Genomic DNA, 19,457 nt, shown 5'->3' with positions numbered 1-19,457 from the left:
CTTGCAATGATTATAAGAAATATGTATTCGAGTGTCCTGGAAGTAAAATGTTCCCTGAGTATAGTTGATCTCCCCTTTTCATTTTCTTCTAGTAACTCTCCTATATTTGCCATCCTTCCACCTATTAGAAAAAAGAAATGAGACTGCAGGTGAGGTCACAGTGCCCCCATGGGAGCCAGAGCCTTAACTTACATCTGAGAAGGTGGGACCCTGGGTGGGGCACGGAAGGCAGGAACTTGGTCAATGTCACAAATGGAGTCTGGGGCAGACCCTGGTTGAGAGCCAGTGATGTGGACTCCAACCCATCTTTCTGCCATCTTGCTGTGACACCAACCCAAGAGCACCTGCACTCCCTCTCCCCCTGCCCCCATCCACCTGACCAAGTGGATAAAAGGCCTTCTTCAGAAGGGTTGCTTAATCCTGAATGTGAGCATTTTCTCTTGGCCCCAGGCCAAATCCCCTTCTCAGTCTTGTTTTCAAGTTGAGTGTTTCGCTAATGTTGGCAAACTGGCCCCTGTTGCCCTGTGGATGTCGCTGTCCATCCGTATCCCTCCTTTCCAAGGATCCTGTTTGCAGCCAAGACTATAATTTTATTTGGGGTTTGGATATACTGATTACATTTTAGCTTCTAGTATATTTTCTTACCTGTCACAGCCATTAAATTTATTTTAATAGTTACTCTACCCTCCTGATAGCCACTAACAGGGGGAATTGGATATTGTCTATCAATTGGTGAGTCTGAGAAGTAAGGCTGTATCTAATTACAAGGTACTGTATCAGTTCTGATTTATTAACCATTTACTGGGCTTTGGAGAAGGTAACATTTTTAGTAGCACTGTGTAGCCTGGATCGCCTTGCAGGAGGGCAGGGTGCCCGGAATATCTGATTGTACAGTTATTACTTTGTGTCATATATAATCTTGTTTTTTCCCTGCAACAAATAAATCTTTGGGACTCCTGAAGGAAAAAAAAAAGAAAAAAAAGAAAGAAAGAAAAAAAAAACATTTGTGGTTACAGTATAATAAAAATAAACCGTTTGTCGTGACTGTAGCTGACATTAATCAGCCTGTTTGTGGGTGCTCTTTTTCTCTGTCTATAATATGGAACATAATTTGTCACTTTGTAAATACATTCCAGTCTAAATCCCTGCCAGCATCTGTTAGTGTTTGAAGGATTAATGTGCTACCCTATGTATGTCTGCACTTCCAGGGAACGGCACAGCATACGATTATGGATGTTGGGAGAGCAGGGAAGCAGGGTATTTTCTGGGCTTTTTCATACACATGACAGTCATTTTGGCCTTAATACTGATTTTTTTCTCATCCTTTGACCATTCTGTTCAGGCACCTGGAATCTTATCTTTTTCGAGGAGTCTCATGGTCCTCAACCTTCCTTGTCCTGTTCATGGTTAGTCACAGTTTGTGTTCAGTGTGAGTGAGACACAGGGATGCTTTAGTGCCAGCAAGGTGAGGGTTCAAATTCTTCCTCTCTCTGATTATGACCGTAAGTGACTTAACTTCTGTACCTTCATTTACTAAATGAAGATGATTACACCTGCTTCTTAAATATGTTGGGGGAAAGGAAGAAGTCTATGTAAGTGTGAATGTCCAGCTGTGTACCTGGCCAGAAGTGAGTGGTGGGGCCATCTCACCTTGGGCCATTGTCAATGTGACTGCTTTTCTTAATGCAGTGCATGAAATTTAAAGTGTTAGTTGGGGGATCCCAGTGCCATGAGCCAGCAATAGTTGTGTTTATGGTTGGCTTCTTCCTCCTTTCTTATTAGTGGGTTGTATATTTGGGTTTCTTATATCCCTTTACATTAGGTGATTGGTGGGTTCTTAGTCTGGAGATCATCCTGACAGTGAGCAACTGTGGTTCCCAACAAGGCTGGGTACTTGGAATATGGGCAGGATCAAAGGGTTTAAACACCCCCTCACCAATGGCAAAATGATTCATATTGCTTCTGGAAGGTCTCTACTGGATCTCCCCAGCAGAAGCCAGGAATTCCCTAAAGGATAATGTGGCCTGTCATTCTGATTGCTGTATTGGGTGGCTCTAGGCTGTCAATCACCCTTGATCTACTGCTGCTGTTTGCATTAGGAAAAGATTCCTGAACACGTAGGAAATGGCTCATTAGTAACTCTTGTGTAAGCAATCTCTTTGTTTCATGTTTTCATTCTTTTGTTAGTCCTTCTGCCTGTCCCACTTTCATGGTTCTCTCACCCAATCTCTGTCTTCATTTGCAGCCCTCTCCTTCCAATAAAGAAGAAAATGTGCCCTTCTCTTTTCATGAGGACAAGCAGTGTTTGTGTATTGTTTGGTTTTGTTTTGCTGAAGTACTAATGTATATTAATGGGACAGGAATATTATGCCACATGTGTCATAGGCAAGACTGGTGATTTCCTGGTTGTTGTTAGGATTCTGCAGAGAATCATTTGCAGATTCTTTGGGTCTAGTGAAGAAATGATTCTTCTCAACTCCCTAAATGCCCAGGAATTGGCATACCAGAACAATGTCTCAAGACTTCTCTTTCAGTTTCTTGATAGGTGCTCATAAATTTCTATAGCTATCAAGACATATTTCCAAAGATCTCATGTTCCTAAAGACTTGTGAAATGTAGGAACCATTGGGTGCCACTGGTTTTGAGGTGTGCTTCTCCTGAGGTTTTAGCTAGTTTAGTAGAAGAGACATTTTGCAAGGAGCAACATTATCAGATGCCCACATCCTTAATGATGCCCATGTGTCATCCCTCTCTTTACCAAATGGCCTGTGTGGTAAACAGTAGATCCTTTGAAGGGTTGTATGGCACGCACCTCTTTTCTCATATGTTCATTGGAATCTGCACATAATATTAATTATAAGACTGATCAGCAAACTGTGTTCTGTAAACAAGAATGCCAACTTAATATCTATGTTTTAAAATAAAGTTTTATTGAAACATGACCGTGCCTGCTCATTTGCATGACATTGTTTGTGGTTGCTTCCTTTATTAATGCCTAAGTTGGATAATTGGGAGAGATTGTTCTGCTCAATAAAACTACAATACTTAGTGTCTGGACATTCAGAGAAAATAATTTTCTAATCCCTGTCCTAGAGGACACTTTTTTTTTTTTTGGAAGGGGAGGGATGTTTGTTTCACTGAGCAGGATGAACAGGTAGTTAGGTGAGTACATTATTTCTGCACCTCTGAAAACATTTCAAACCACACATGATGTTATCAAACATGGTTAATCCAAAGCCTGGGAATGGAGGTAGGAGAGGGATTGAAGTTAGTTTTCTTTTTGATTTGTTATTGTTGTTGTTATTTTCTCATCACAAAGTGGTAATTTTATGGCCTGCATAAAACAAAACCTAAAAGTACAGAAGACTGTGTTCATAGAAAGAGCCACATTCTTGGGAGTGCAATACTTTGGAGTGTGTCCCTACCATCATCCTCTGCATTTGGCATAATTCCAGAGCTGGGAAGCAAGTTCCGGCCCAGAGATAGCATCCTTTCCTCAGGGAAAATTGACTTGTGGGAGTGGATGGAAAACAGGCATCCCAGGTCTGCCCGTGCTAATTTGATGATTTTGGAGCAGTTTCCTCCCACCTTTGTTTTATTGGTTAAACAGAAGTCATCTGCTTTGTAAGGGCCTGGGATAAAAGGTGGCAAAACTTGTTACCTCCCTGTTGCTGAGCTGTACATGCCAGAGACCAGGTGCTCAACTAAATCTAATCAACATGAGTGTTTGCTTCATGGAATAGAGCTCCTAAATATAAAAAGAGGAAGAAGGTCTTAGGTCCTACATGTGGGGAGCAAGGGGACCCTTGGGTTAACTGGGAAATATGATGCTCAGGCATCATACCCCCAAATGCCCAATCCTAAGGATGCACTGCAGACCTGGTTTCTGAGAAAGGAGGGGACCTCAGAAGTGGGTGTTTTCCTTTACCTTTTCTATGGCACCAAGGGCTCCATAGCCTCTCGTCACAATGGAAAGCTCTGGGACACCTTGTTCTTCTGTCACCAGGAGAAGCTCTTCTTCCCACAGACATCTATACCGTAAAGCCAAGGAGAAAGGGAAGACGCTGCTTATAAATATTGAAGAGGCAGGGCGAGTGTGCATGGAGCATGTACCACGCAAGCTGCTCTAGCTTGCATAGCATTCCACAGTGGCTTCTAATGGGCATTTACAAGGCGGTGTCCCCCACTCCTGCCCTCCCCACTCTAATGCTGTCTGGGACGCTCTTTGGGAGACACACAGCCTGTAACTTAGCTGGCTTTTAACACAGTTGTCCAGTGTGATTCATTATTCCCATTTGGCTATAGGAGAGGAGACTTCAGGACAAGCCAGATGTGAACAAGGCCACGTGCAGTATGTTTTCTGTGCTGAGCAGATGGCATGTCCCTTACTGTGTTCAACCTGCAGGCAAGAGTTGGCTCACTCTGCTGCTCCACACAGCCTGCCCTTTCCTCAGTTCCTGTTTGGACACCACATCCAAGGTCTGTGTGGCCTGACTGAGCTGTCAGGCAAGCCCAAAAAGCCTCACTGGTCCAACCGATTCTGCTTTCATTCATTCTCAGCCTCTCTTGCTCTTTATCTCACCCCTTCTTTCCCTCCTGTCCCTTTCCTCCCTCCCTCTCTCTCTTCCCCTATCCTCCTGACTTTTGTAAAGAGTTTAATTTCCCATCAAACCCAATAAGCCTGCTCACTAGTATGGAGAATTAGAAAATAGTGCCTTTGTCTGCTCAGGATTATTGTGTACTGGACACCATTCTAGGCAGCTGACTCAAGGGTGTCAGATTTCTTCTCTGCACAGTAAATTGCAAAAATGGTGAAAAAGTTTCAGTGAAAACACTGAAACTCAGGAATTTCATATACAAATGGCTATTGGATATGCGAAGCAAGAGAGAAAGCATGAAAGGACTCAGGAAATGCTTCGATTTTGGACTTGATGAAGTTACTGGAAGAGCCGCTCCAAATGACAGACAGATGAATCAGCGCAAGGAGTTTAAGAGTGAAGTGGTAGAAAACAGGTGGGGGCTGGGAACCATGAGCAGACACAGCACAGACTGAGGGAGAGGGCAGCTCACCTGGCCTGAGCTGGCTGCACAAATGTACCTGACACACTCCTGAGGGGGTGGACCGATTTCTCATTAATGTCTGTACAAAGCTCAAAGCTGCAAATGTTATCCATCCTATCTTGGGACAGCTTTTCTCAGAAAGGTTGCTCTCTAAGGGAGGATTAATAAACAGGTTCAGAAATTCAATTAAACACAATTTATAAATCAACAAAGACAGATACCACTTACGGGTACAGATATGAAGAGTAATAGCTTTGAATACAGGGACAGGAATGGCAGCACTGTGCCATGTTTGTCAGCTTGGATGGCTCCAGTGTCAAGCAGGTTACTTAATCTTCATGTGCCTCCCTTCCCTCTTTAGCAAGATGGAATAATATTATCACCTGGCTTGTAGCGCCAGGGTTCAGCAAATTCATTTGTAAACATGTTTGGAGCAAAACTCCATCATAGTAAGTAGTCTGCAACAATTGGTTATCCTTGATACTATAACTTGGATGAACATTAAGTTCAAAATCCTGTCAACTTTTAGGGCAGGGAAAAGAGGAGAAAGGTAAGAATAAATGGTACCCTGGGAAGTTACTTGATCAGTAGTTTTTCACTTAAAATTTTTATGTCACTTTTAATATTTCTGCATCTGTAACTCTTAAGGTTGGTCTATGTTCTCTATCTTTTTAATTTTTTCCTACTTCTTCTCCTGCTCTTCCTCCTCCTTTTTGAGGTAATCAGGACTTGAACCCAGCTCCTCCTATTATGCTAGGCAAGTGCTCTACCATTTGAGCTACATCCCCAGCTCTTTTGTTTTTTGAGACAAGGTGTCTCTGCCTTTTTGCCCAGGCTGGCCTTGAGCTCCAGCTCCTGAGTACCTGGCATTACAGGCAGGCGGCACCACAGCAGGCTTCTTCTTGTCTGTGTTTTTCTTATTCTACACATTCTGGGAGAAACATCTAGGTTTCTCTTATGTATAACTGGTTACTTTCCTTGGGGTAAGTTCTGATCTTTACCCTCTGCAATGTGGGTTTTAATTCTTCACCAGTCCTTCTGGTTGTGGGTCTGTGTTGTTGTTGTTGGCAGTCCTTTCTTAACTGACCCCTTTTCCAGGTTTTCTCAGACTTATTTTTGTTTTTCTTTTCTTGGTGGTACTAGGGTTTGAACACATGGCCTTGAGCTTGCTATGCAAGTGCTCTACCATTTGACCTATGCCCCCAGCATAGTTTTTGTTTTGTTTTATATTCTACTTCTGTTTTGCTGAGACATACAGAAGGCTGAAGAGGACTGGCATCTCTATATTTAATGTCTGTTTTTGAGTTAGATAATGTCTGCTCATTCTCTGAGACTTTATGACATTTTGCCACATTCTTGTTTCCTTCCTTTGTCTCTTACTGTTACTCTCACTTCTGTTCTTGACTGCTACTCATACTGTTAGTAGCAGAAACTGAATCATTATTCTTGGAGTATGTGACCCCAATTTTTTCTCCACCTGGGTGCTCTTTCCTAAGTGTACAGTTCATCAGTTGACATCCACAGCTCTCCAGTATCACTGCCATTGCTTCACAGGTCTTGGCTGAATGTAACACTGTTGTACTTTAAAAAGAAATTTCTTCTGCTTCTATTTCCCAGCTCTTCACTGTCAACAAATGAGTATAATTTTTCCATTTTAAATGAATTTTGTGTAATTGAAAAGAAATGCATATTTTCTTTGTGTAGGATCTGTAGTTCTTTTAAATCAAGTCTGTTAACTATTTGTTCTAAATATTCTATTTTGTCTACTTCATCTTTCCATTTCTAATATAAATGGTTAAACCCTTCTTTGGTGGTCAGATTCATCTATGCTTTAAGGTTACGCTGTTTAACATATGCAAGTTCATTATTGTCATTTCTTCTTGCCTAATTCTTTCTGTCATTACACACTGTCCTACATTAATTATTCTGCTTTTAAAAATTCCCATTTTTCTTTCTCTCCTTTATCTTGACCATTTCTGTGCTTGTTTTATTCATGTGGTTAGATAGACAATGCTAATTGCTAGAACAGATATTTCCCCATATTTTAATAGCTTAACACAGTGCTAATTTTTTTCTAGCTCATGTAGCAGTGCCTGTTGGATTCACAGTGACAGGAGGCCAGAGTGGGACTGTGGGGAGTTTCTGGGGTTGGCTTGCGTTTTACGGATCAGGCCTTTAGGGTGCACCTCACTTATATTTATATTCTGCTGGCTGGCACTAAGTTTCATGGCTGTGCCTAATTGTAAGGGAAACTGGGTAATGAATCTAGTTGAGTAACCTGGAAAACAAGGCACAGGGATTTGGTGAACAGCCGGCAGTCTCTGTTACAGTCTTCACATCTATCTTCCAAATACTTTGTGTTTCCTTCTTCCCACAGAGAGAGTACATTCACTCTTTTCCCAAAGGCAGAGAGTCTCAAAGTCCCATTCAGCTACTTACTTCTGTGGGAAGTCTGGGTTCTTCTTCAGGCTCACATGTGGTTCCTGATGGTGCTGTGACATGACAAAAGGCAGCTTGTCCATGCCTCCCAGCCCACTGCTGCCACGTGCATCAGAAGTGGAGTAGAGGCAGAATGTTAGTAGCAACATCTGTGTGTTCAAAAGAGAAGGAGAAACACACTGCTCCTGTGGCATCAATGACATAATCCTACTGGGCAAGTGAGGGGCCCAGCTGTAAGAGCAACCTTGTCTGCAATCCAGGAGAGGCATCCTCTTACCCTCCCTGGTCCCATCTGAATTGAGTCTTCACAAGCAGACCATTCTAGGACTGTCATAGCCTTTGCACCCTCTTTCTGCTGGTACATGTTGGGAGCTTGGAAATTTTTATTTTTAGTAATTGTAGACTTCTAAGGTTAAGCCTGATTATTTTTTCTTCAGTACAATTCCTTAGTAATCTTAGTGGGAGTCAGATCTGTTGGTTCTCAGTTCATGGGTAGTCACCATAGGCAGGGTTCTCAAGTACTCGCTCTCTCTCTCCCCTCCCTTCCCCCCATATCAACTCAATAGCAGCTACCATGAGGCTTTCTAGAATAATGGGCTTGGATTGGAAAGTAGCATCATTAATCTGATATATGCTACTGGGCTGAATTATTTGAATTAACTCCAAAATCATAATGGGTGATTGTCTCTCCTGCTTATTTTATGCTGCTTTGGCTCCTGACTCTATTTGCTTTTTCAACTCTATAATGTCCTAACTTTGTTTTTGCTTACAAACTAGACATTTCTTTTCTGAATACGTCTCTTTCCTGATAAAGTCAGGGAGAAGCCAACGCATGTTCTAGCTGTTCCCCAGAGCTCCAGGCCCAGGAGACATTAAGATTTACCTGTCAAGTTGGGGTAGAGAATGGTTTTCCCAAATGTCTTTCAGTTATGACATAGATCCACATAAGTCTCTCTGATTGGCAGATAGCTTTTGTCCATTTGGTGAGTAATGTATCAAAGTTCCTTTCATCTAGTAGCTCTATTGACCCCCTGGAGCTCATTATGCTCTACATTCATTTTGTGGCAGAAGGGAGAGAATATGAGGAACCCAGTTCATATGAGGAATAGCTCAGATTACACTCTCCTACTCCAAGGCTGTTAGTAGAAACCTTGAAGCCCAGCTTGGTCTGAAAGCAGATTGGACATGCAGTTCCTGTCCATCAGCCTCTTAGCGTCATTCCCATGCTATGGAAAGGAGGACTATTCCAAGGGACAGCTGTCTCTCTCTATTTGCAGTGCATCTTTTTTTTAATGAAATACAAAGCCAAAAATGCTAATCTGTTGGTTTCTGCCTTTTAATGTGTGAATTGAAATTCATCATTTCTTGTGATTGCTAATATATTTGTACTAATTTCTGTATTTCATTTTCTGTTTTTTCTCTACCAAATATTTTTCTTTATTATTATTTTACATTTTTGTTAATATTTTTAGATTAATTTTCATTGTGTCTTGGGTACTCTACACATCTCTTCCCCCACCCTCCTGTGGTACATAAAGATTCTTCCTTCCATTTTTCCCTCCCTCTGTTTTTCCTCCTTTTAGTTACTCCCACAATTTTTATATAGATATCATCTAAATTTTCTCTTACACAGTATGAAGTTATTTGATGTCATTGCCATTCTAATCAACAAAATAAGACCATACATGATTTAATGACAGTGAAATCCTCCCTCCCATAAAACAAACCCTACTTATTACTGGTGTTTTAGTTCCTTCTCCAGTTCATCTTTAAATGTAATTTATTTGGTCCTGTATCTAATCTAAAAGGTGTGCAAAATTTGGCAACAACTTGACTGTGACCCGTCCTTTTTCATGGGTATTATTTTGAGTCCACACTTTGTTCTGTCTTTGAGTGTTTCAGCATGCTCCTTTAAGAGGATGCTAGCATGGTGCAACTTTAAGCAGGAAATATCATCTCTTTCTGAAGCATGTTTTTTAATCTTTTCTGGTTTATCTGTTGGATATCCTGCCTTGCTTCTGCAGAACCTCTGAAAGATTCTCCTTTTCTTTGAATTTGCCCATAAATTAAAAATAACTGTCATAGCCACTCTTCTAGCATGATGATACCATTACATGTTTACTGCATGCTTTATGTACTGAGCTTATATCTATCATCACACAGAGTGGCCAATTTCTAAGAGGCAGGTACTCTGACAGTCAGCCTCAAGCACCCAAATTAGTGCCTGGATTGCAAATGGTTATGGAAAATTGCTGCTGCCAGTATGCCATACACCAAGGTACTTTTATTTATTTCGGCTCATCACTTCGCCCCACATTGGTGCAGTGTTGTATGGCCATTTATTTATTTTCTGAACAGAAGCCTGTCTTGAAAACCTGTGCTGTGCCACTCCCTATGTATCAGTGTTACAGGTAGAGATATAAAACTGTACATTTTAATTTACTCTCAATGTCAATGTGAGTTATTGGCTGTTTTGGTTTCTTCCACAGTCTTTTCCTGTGATGTTCTTAGGAATGGAAATGGTATCACCTTTCTGGAGGACACCCAACAAAAATTTATCAAAATTTAAAATGTGGTTGTCCTTTGACCTAGTGATTCTACATATGAGGATTTATCCTATGGGGAAAAGGTGTATACATTGGGAAGTGTGTGTAGCTCAGCATGGCTTTCACTAGCAAAACATGGGAAACAACATACAATCAAATTAATCAAATGCATATAGGTTATTGAGGTACCTCCCGTAGAGAGCAGGTCATGGATCCCCACAGTAACACTAAGGAGGAGGTTCTTCTATAATTTGTAAGGAAATTTACAGATAAGGAAGCTAAGGCACCAAGAACTTATGGAAAAGTTCATAAAGCAAGTGAAGGATATGGGGGTGATTTTTAATAATGTCTGAGCATTCCTCTAACAGGAGAACATATTGGTTAAAAAAATTAATAGTGGTAGAGGTCTCTTTAGATACATTTAATTCTGTATTGAGAAAAGTCAGTTTGTTCATATGATGTTTAGTACTACATTTGTAGTAAAAGTTGCACGATGTTTTTGTATTTGTAGAAAATATGTTTTGGAAGGACTTGACTCAGGCTCTTACTATGCATTCCTTGGAACAGTGGGACTTGGTGGACTTTGCCACTTTATATGTTATTCACATCTACATTATTTGTACTTTCTTCAATGAACCAGTTTTGTTTTTAGCACTAAAGATTAATTTAAATCATTGAAAACTACTTAGGGTAAATTCCAAGTTCCTCCTACCAGACCCACACCAATAACTTTGATACTGTTGACCTTCGGGGTGGGATACCTGTTTGTTGAGGGGGGTGTCCTGTAAATTGTAGGATGTTTACAGCATTGCTGGCCCCTACCCACTAGACACCAATATATCTCTTTGACAAGTTGTGATGAGCAGATGGCCCGGATGTGGCCGGATGTCCACTGGGGAGTGTACAGTGGCCCCTGACTAAGAACCCTAGATGTAGACGCTGCTCACACCAGACTGCTGGTGTGCAGTTTTCCATTCCATGGACTGTGATGATACTCATTCCTCTCATCTTTCAAACTTCCCATGTTCTTCAGGTGGGATTCAAAACTGTCTAAACCAGAGCAAAGGAGTTTTGTTTTTCTTTTTCTATTCAACTTAACCACCTAAAATCACCTGTCACCTAAAGTCCACCAATATCAGATCTCTGTACTTGGAACTGTGCACCTTTCTGAATGTAGATGAGAAGGGGGAAGGGAGGGTCTGATATTTCCTTCTATCAGTGACTTCCCCAAAGTAGGACGCACCAATGCTTAACAAGTTTCTTTAAGAGTACAGCTACTAGATATACAGAATATATAGACTATTCCTGTTGAGAATGTAATTATACAGGAAATTAGCCAGTGTCCAGTATGCTGCCTTTTAAGCACATCTTTGATGTTTCCAGTACTTACATAAGATATAGGGCATGTTTATTAAGCATCTTCAACTGTATATAAAACTAGTGCAGTCAAAAGTAATGGTGTCTGCCGAAGGATTCTTTATCATATGAATTTACCTTTAGTCATCTATTATTTATTTCAGCTATTTTATATGCCATTATAATAAATATTATGACAGAGAAAGCTTTTACGCTTCAACTTATTGTACTACTCTTTCCTTGCCTGCAATCCTTCAGGAAAATGTAACTATGTTTTACCTATAGTTAACGTAAATCATCACTTGCATTAGAATGAAAAATTCACCATGAAAAAATAGGGCTCTTTCTTCAATAGGAAGGCATAAATGCACAATCATGTTGACTGCCAAACTCTGGTGCCACTTGCTGTCCTTCCTTAAACTGTTCTTAAACTGCAACGTGAATATATTGCATAGAGGAAAATTGGAAGGTTTTGGAATATTTTCACTCTCTCGTTAGTTTCTGGCAAGATAAGCATTTTTTATCCATAGTGCAAAATATTGCCAATTACTGTCTAAGCATTTCTAATAGTTTTGCTTTACATGGCTCGTAACTCATATACCAAATTAAATAAACTGTTATCTGGTGTATTTTCTCCTTGAATCACCTCACAATTACCCAGAAATATTGATACAGTTATTTTATAAATTGACTTCCTGCAACACGAGGCAGAAGTTTTGGCTTGTAGTGATGAGGAAAGAGTTGTCATGATTTTCTTATTAGAGATGATTGTGTATTTTGGCAGAGGGTAGCTGTGGGAAGGTTGGGGAGGGGCCCAGGGTGAGGGGTGATGTTTGATGGTTGATTTCAAGGTTGGGAATGACACACTTAGCCCTGTCCCTGCAAAGATTTAAGAAAAAATCCAGGGCTTGGCCAAGGACCATTTTGGTTTGGTTCCCAATTTCAAAATAAAGAATCATCTCTAATAACAGATTCTTGCTAAAGTCAAAATGGTAGGTCAGGCATGGTTGTGCACACCTATAGTTAAAGCACTTGGGAGACGGAGGCAGGAGGATCATGAGCTCAGGGTGAGACTGGGCTACATAGCAAAGCTGTCTCAAAAAGCCAACACCACAAAACAAAAGAAAACCAAAAATCAAAACCAAAAACAAACTCAGTAGTCTGTAGACTGGTAAAATGTATACAGCCAGAAAACAGACTCTCACTCTCTTCCCTTTCCAAGGTGTCCTATGAGAACAGCACTTATCCATGAATACTTTTAACCTTTAGGATCGTCTGAGATTGGGCAGTCACCCCATCAGGCCTGCTTATGTTACTGGTGTGCATGTGTTTGACTGTGAGGTCCAAGAATCACAAATCAATGCAAGCATCTATTTCCTCCTGCATTTCCCAGTGAAGACGCTGTCATTTTTTGCCACCATTAGCATCACTTAAGTAATACTGGAGAAATTAGTGTTATGAAGTCCCACATAGGATATTGATGAATTATTAAACCAGTTGAGTTAGAGTCCTATTGTAGTTCAGTGAATAATGTCATGTCAGTAATATGCTGTGCACTGGTGTCTCTTGCTGTTGTAAATGTGACAACTCCTATTTAAGGTTTCAGACCGTAAAACAAGGACTGAGAGTATGTGAAGTGAAGGGTGGGGCATCAGCCTAATGTAATGAAGGCCTATTGGGTTAGAATTTGCAGGATGCCATTAGCAATAAGCTCTGAATGTAGATTATTGCCCTGGTTACATTTTTTCTTCCTACAATAATGCTTCTCTTGTAAATTCTAACTGTATAAAATAAATATGATATAAAATAGACACGAATGAAAATATGTAGGTGATGTGAATTTGTCGGTAACTTCTTGGTGCTGTGTGTTGCAGAATAGGAAGGCAGGGCCAGAGCACAGAATGGTGTTCCTGTGACAACATGAGCTTTCGGACGGGCCACATCTGGGTCATTTTTAACCTGTATCTTACCAATTGTGCTACTTTAAATTCTGTCAGCCTCTGTTTCCTCACCTGTAAAATGGAGGAAAGTAAATATGTTTCAGAACAATACCATGGATATTAGAGGTGATCATTATTATTGCTGCTTTTATTATCAATGAAGATATGTAAAGGGGGTTTTTTAAAAAAGGAGATCTGGAAACAAACTCTTCCATAAGTGTAAGAGAAGGGTAAGCCCATAACTACCAACTCTGCATAGATGGCACCTTGAAGCAGTTACAGAATTGCTCAGTCCCAGTAAACAGTAAGTCTTGCCTTTGTGGTTGCTTATCAGTTCCCCAGAGCTAGAAGAGAATTTCCTGGGTATAACTGGAGGCTGCTCTGTGTGCTCACTCAGAGATAAGGGCAAAATAGTTTCTGCTGGGTATTGAGGGGGGGAGCGGGAGGGGGTGGAGTGGGTGGTAACGGAGGGGGTGGGGGCAGGGGGGAGCAATAAACCAAGCCTTGTATGCACATATGAATAATAAAAGAAAAATGAAAAAAAAAAAAAAAAAAAAAAAAAAAAAAAAAGAAAAAATGCTCTCCATCCCTGGCCATAAAGAAATGCAAATCAAAACCACACTAAGATTCCACCTCACCCCTGTTAGAATAGCTGTCATTAAAAACACCACCACCAACAAATGTTGGTGAGGATGTGGGGAAAAAGGAACTCTCGTACACTGCTGGTGAGAATGTAAGCTAGTACAACCACTTTGGAAAACAATATGGAGGCTTCTTAAAAAACTAAACATAGATCTGCTATATGATCCATCAATCCCACTCTTAGGGATATACCCGAGGGAATGTGACTCAGGTTATTCTACAGGCACCTGCACACCCATGTTTATTGCACTATTCCCAATAGCCAAGCTGTAGAAACAGCCAAGATGTCCCACTACCAACAAATGGATTAAGAAAATGTGGTATTTATACACAATGGAATTTTACTCAGCCACAAAGAAGAATGAAATTTTATCATTTGTAAGTAAATGGGTGGAACTGGAGAACATCATCTTAAGCGAAGTTAGCCAGGCTCAGAAGGCCAAAAATTGTATGTTCTCCCTCATATGTAACTTTAGAAGTAAGACAAATGCAGTGATATTATTGGACATGGGTCGCACACTAAGGGGAGAACAAATACAGGAGGAATCAGGAAAGGTAGGAAACCCAAAACTTGCAAGTGTTTGATGTGCTCACTGTAGAGGAGCGAATAAAGTTTCTTACACTGACAGAGGTCACTATGGGAAGGTGACCAGGATGTAGTGAAGAGGTCTGGTAGAGCTGAACCAATGTGGATTGCAACACACACGTATATGGAAGCAATCCTAGGAATCTTTCTGTATAGCTATCTTTATCTCAACTAGCAAAATGCTTTGTCTTTCTTATTATTATCACTTCTGTCTTTTCTTCCACATAATTGGAGAAGGAGGCAGAACAAGTTCTGCGTGGAAGTGAAGGAGTTGGTGGGGAGAGGGAAGGATGGGGGTATAGAGAGGAGAGATGGCCCCAACAGTGTACGCACATATGGATAAGTGAATAAACAATAAACAGGTGTTTCTTGAGAGCCTGTCCTGTGTAAACGTTACATTATATGGAATCTTTATTCTGACCATGCAAGGCAGATGCTGTTGTGCCTATTCTCAAATAAGGCAGCTGAGGCCCAGAGTTTCCCTGACATCAGTTTCCAATGGTCATTGCTGAGCTGTGGCTCCACTCAGCCTAGCTCAGGCATCTCTGCTGAAAACAACCACATCCCCCCCCACTTGTCTATTTGAATAGCACACATTCCCCTGATGGTCCCATTGGTTTTCCGGCGGCATCACATCTGAGTCACACTTGATTAATTTGTAGCCATAAAACAACACTGGAGATTACTGCTGTATTCCAACAACAAACAACTCCTTTGATTCTATGTTTATACACTCTTGATTCACTGAAGGTGATTTTATTTATTTATTTATATATTCACTCATTTTTGTTAGTTTGTATTAATTGCACAAAATAATGGGTTTCCTCAGGACACTTTCATGCAGGTATATTATATACTTTGATCATCTTCACACTTCTGTTACCCTCTCTTATCACCTCTCTCCTCCTGCTCCCTTCCTCTTCCCAAATAGTTCTCCTATACTTTCATGTCTTTGTTTTTTCAATCTAGAGTCCACCTGTGAGAGAAAAATGTATGACATTTGTCTTTCTGAGTCTGGCTTATTTTGTTTTAAAGGATGACCTCCAGTTCCATTGATTTTCATGCAAATGGTATAATTTCATTCTTCTTTGTGACTGAATAAACCTCCATTACGTATACATGTCACATTTTCTTTGTCCACTCATCTGTTGTGGGGCACCTAGGCTATTGTGAATAGTCCTACAATAAACCTGGGTGTGCAGGTATCTCTGTTGTGTGCTGACTTGCATTCCTTAGGATATATGTCCAAGAGTGGTATAGGTATAGTAGGACCATGTGGTAATTCTACTTTCAGTTTCCTGAGGCACCTTCCATACTTATTTTCATAGTGGCTGTGTAATTACATTCCCACCAACAGTGTAAATAGGTTTCTTTCACCCTGCATGTGATGCAGGTTTTAGAACTTGTTACAGAACAAACCAAGAAGACGTGGTGTATTGAAGGTGTCAGACAACTGTGCCACCAATGAGTGCTCCTGTTTCCAAAGGAAAGGGGACACTCTCTTCTAGAGAGTGAAGAACAGGTGGGCTCTTGAGCAACTTGGAAGTTGCCTGAAGCTTCATGTGTGAGGTGCCACCTGTGCTATTCTGTTTTTAAATGATGGGTAGGAACATCTGTATACATAATTCAGAATACATTATCATCTCTATTTTGCCTGAGATGTTATGTTTGTGTACCGGTGTGATTAGAGGAAATAGTGAGGATTTTGGAAAAGGCTGAGAAAGGTGTTTTACAAACATTTCAAGACTTAATATTCTCACATCAAGTTCTTTCTGTTAAACAAAAGTAGGTGGATGAATAGGAGGATATATGGATAGATAGATAAATAGGTAGGGAAGAGAGGATACATGAACAGTGAACACAGTTAACAGTGAGATCTTAGAGGCTTTTTTTTTCTTTCTGACTAGCCTTAAAGTCTAAGTTCTGCCTTTGTCTCCTGAGTGCAAGGATTACAGGTGTGTGCTACCATACCTTGCCCTAGATGTGAGTTTGAAGAAGGAAAGTAGCCTGAAATAAACCTGGAGGTTGAGAGTAGCTGTACCATGTGCTGCGTGTTGGTCCTTAATTTCCTCTCTTATGTATTTTCAGTTTTCCTTCTTGGTTCGTGGAGGGCTGTACCTTCTTGAAATTAGGCAGAGCACTGTGACTTTCTCTGCTAATGAAATGCAATTAGAAGTTGTATCTGTCACTGCCCAATAGAAGGTTTTGAGATCCTATGTGCAACTCAGTGCATTCCCTTCCCCATGCTATGGAGACTGGTGATATTGTTACTGGGTATGGAGGCTAGAATGCTCTTGGTCTCACCTGAGAAGAATTTAAGGACAGACACAGAGGAAACTTAGCAGGAGATGTTTTATTAATGCAAAGCTAGGCAGAAATAGAAGTTAAAGTACATTCTTTAGATGAAAGAGCAAGCCAGCTCAAGAATGAGTGGCAAACCCAAGGGTCTTAAGATTTTGAGCTTTCAGTGGGGTTTGTGGACGTGGGAGTGGTCATTCCTAGGAAGAGGAAAGGATTTTCATGGGAACTGGGTCATTAATGCTCCCACATGCCAGTATGGGGAATATTTTTTACTTTAGACTGATACTTCCATCTTTGCAGGCTATGGGAGATATGGGCCAACAAGTCCATCCTGAATGTCACAGACATCCCTTTGACATCCAGGAGGGCCAGGAGTTTTTGTTGGTCTTTGTTTGTTTTTAATCAAAGTTCAAGCCGTTATCATCCATCAGGTTTCCTAATTTCCTGCATAATCTTCACATCAGTGCTATGGATGGTGGAAGCACCATCTGTTGGGCCTCTGGCTGACAAAGATGAGCGTGGGCCTCCCCACCTGAGGTGGACATGAAGCGTGAGCAGATAGTTTTGGGTTGTTTTACCTACAGGGATCTGAGGGCTTATCTTTACTGAAACATATCCTGATTGATACAGAAGTTCTTGCTAGCTATCCTAAGGAATCTGGACCACATCTTTTGGCCATTCTAAAATATAAAAGGGTTTTTTAAAAATATGTGTTTGTTTTGTCAAAGTAGAGATCAGGCTGTGGCCAAATGAGCCCTGGGCTTTTCATGTTCCAGATGGTGTGTGCTAATTTTAGCACCTGTTAGTAAAAGTCAGGCTATGGTTGGTTTTTATTTTGGTGGTGATAGGAAAGTTCTTTATTTTGTGTGTAGTATTTGCTATATAAATCTGTACTCATGACAAATAGCATATAATTATGCACAAAGATATGCTAAACAAAGGAAAGAAAATGAATACACCCAAACCAGTGAAACCCAAGAAATGACTGTGGTCTAATATATTGTACCATGCCAATGACAGTTTTTGATTACGTGCACAGGTTTTAGGATAACTCCACTGGGGAAAGCTGGATGATGGGTATATTGGCATTTTCTCTGCCATTTTTATGCCTTCCTGTGAGTCTATCATTAGTTTTAAATAAAAGTTAACAACAACAAAAAATTCATGAATTAGACCATGTCAGTGAATTGTGATCTGTCACAAGTTGTCACCAGAGTTTACAGGAGATCTCACATTGGCAGATCAAATGTCTTGTCCTCTCCTAGCAATCATCATTTCATCTCTCCAAAATGGGCTTTGTTTGTAATCTGTCAACTGGCCAATTTCTATTTAGAGCACATGCCAGGGCAAACATTTCTATAGTGTAAAGCTGCTAAATTTGTTAGGCAATGGAAGACACCCCTCTTCACCACCAACCCACCAACCACACACATAAACATGTACACACCTTAATTCTAAAAGCTACATTTTTCCTTCTCTGGACTTTACTGTATTACACACAGTGTCTCTGCACTTCCCAGGGTCAGTAGCAGAAACAAGAAACCTCTTAACCTGGGCAGGAAAATTACCTGAATAATAGTGTGTGGACTTGAACCTGTATCCCCAGGAGCCCAGTAACCCACAGCTTGTGGATTAGTCTGTTGAACTACTTGATGGCTTGTGACCCCTTCTTTCCCCTGGATGTGTATGTTTTGATTTTGTTCTTATTGGTAGTGGCAGCTCTGTGCTTTATTTTGAAGTGAAGGGGGAAACCCAATAGTCTACCAATTGTAAGTTACATATATAGAAGAATGTGTGGCCGTGCTGTCATTTCATTGGAATACTGCTTTGGGGTCACCATCTGGGAATGCTCTTCCTGTTTTATTGGGGAAATACATACATGCATTTCCATAATATGTAGCTTGCAATATCCCTTGGGGTTTCCATTGGAGACTTGGCAGAGGGGAACAATGTCTTCACTACCTTATCCACAGAATAATGAACATCTGACTTTCCTCCTGTGATACCTTCAAGTTTCCATAGATTCTGGGTATGGCAGTGGGTGTCCTGCTCGGAGCGAAGTGAAATGGGGACCAGAGGAAGTAAGATGGGAAAGACCACTTTATTTGCTTGTTCTGAATGTCAAATCAAGTAATTAAGTATTTCTGAGGTACACAAGTCTCTGTAGAAGACAAAAGTTAGCCAATGGCAAATTTTACACTTTACTGAGATTTTTAATGCTCAGATAAGTATTGGTTACTCAGACAGAAAGATTGTGGAGTTCACTCTTCATTTGGAGGCCCAAACTCTCTACACAGGTGTGATTCACTCAAGTACCTTCAGGTGTCATGGCAGCAGTTTCTTTCCTAATATTGGGGTCATGGCCTCTCCTTGCATGTACCCTCCATAGCTATGATTCCCTGAACTTAGGAAACTCTGCCAACATCCATGTGTTGGCATTTCATCTTTTCCTGGGTCAGGTGATGCCTTTCTTTTTTACTTCTAAAATCTGCATATTTGAGCATTTCCCCCTGTTATCCCCAATCAGTAATTTGCAAGTACTGTGGCCAGCCTTTCTTTTCCCATTCTATTGGGATTGGGGAAAAT

The 19,457-nt window shown here is 40.7% G+C and overlaps 1 protein-coding gene across 18 annotated transcripts in view; it reads left to right on the top strand.

Moving 5' to 3' along the window:
* Wwox (WW domain containing oxidoreductase) overlaps nucleotides 1–19,457 on the top strand; it is a 927,061-nt gene that overhangs the window by 214,673 nt on the left and 692,931 nt on the right. The window contains exon 1 of one of the 18 annotated variants that reach the window (XM_074055606.1): nucleotides 3,055–4,479. The exons of the other annotated variants lie outside the window; for them this stretch is intronic. Coding sequence (XP_073911707.1) covers nucleotides 4,354–4,479 — 126 coding nt within the window. The 5' untranslated portion in view covers nucleotides 3,055–4,353. Of the gene's footprint in view, nucleotides 1–3,054; nucleotides 4,480–19,457 lie in introns of those variants that run through there. 18 annotated transcript variants of the gene reach the window in all.

This window comes from Castor canadensis, chromosome 15, assembly GCF_047511655.1.
Source record: "Castor canadensis chromosome 15, mCasCan1.hap1v2, whole genome shotgun sequence".
Lineage (NCBI taxonomy): Eukaryota > Metazoa > Chordata > Mammalia > Rodentia > Castoridae > Castor > Castor canadensis.
The sequence above is the reverse complement of the archived record's forward strand: the minus strand, read 5'-3'. Positions and strand labels throughout refer to the sequence as shown.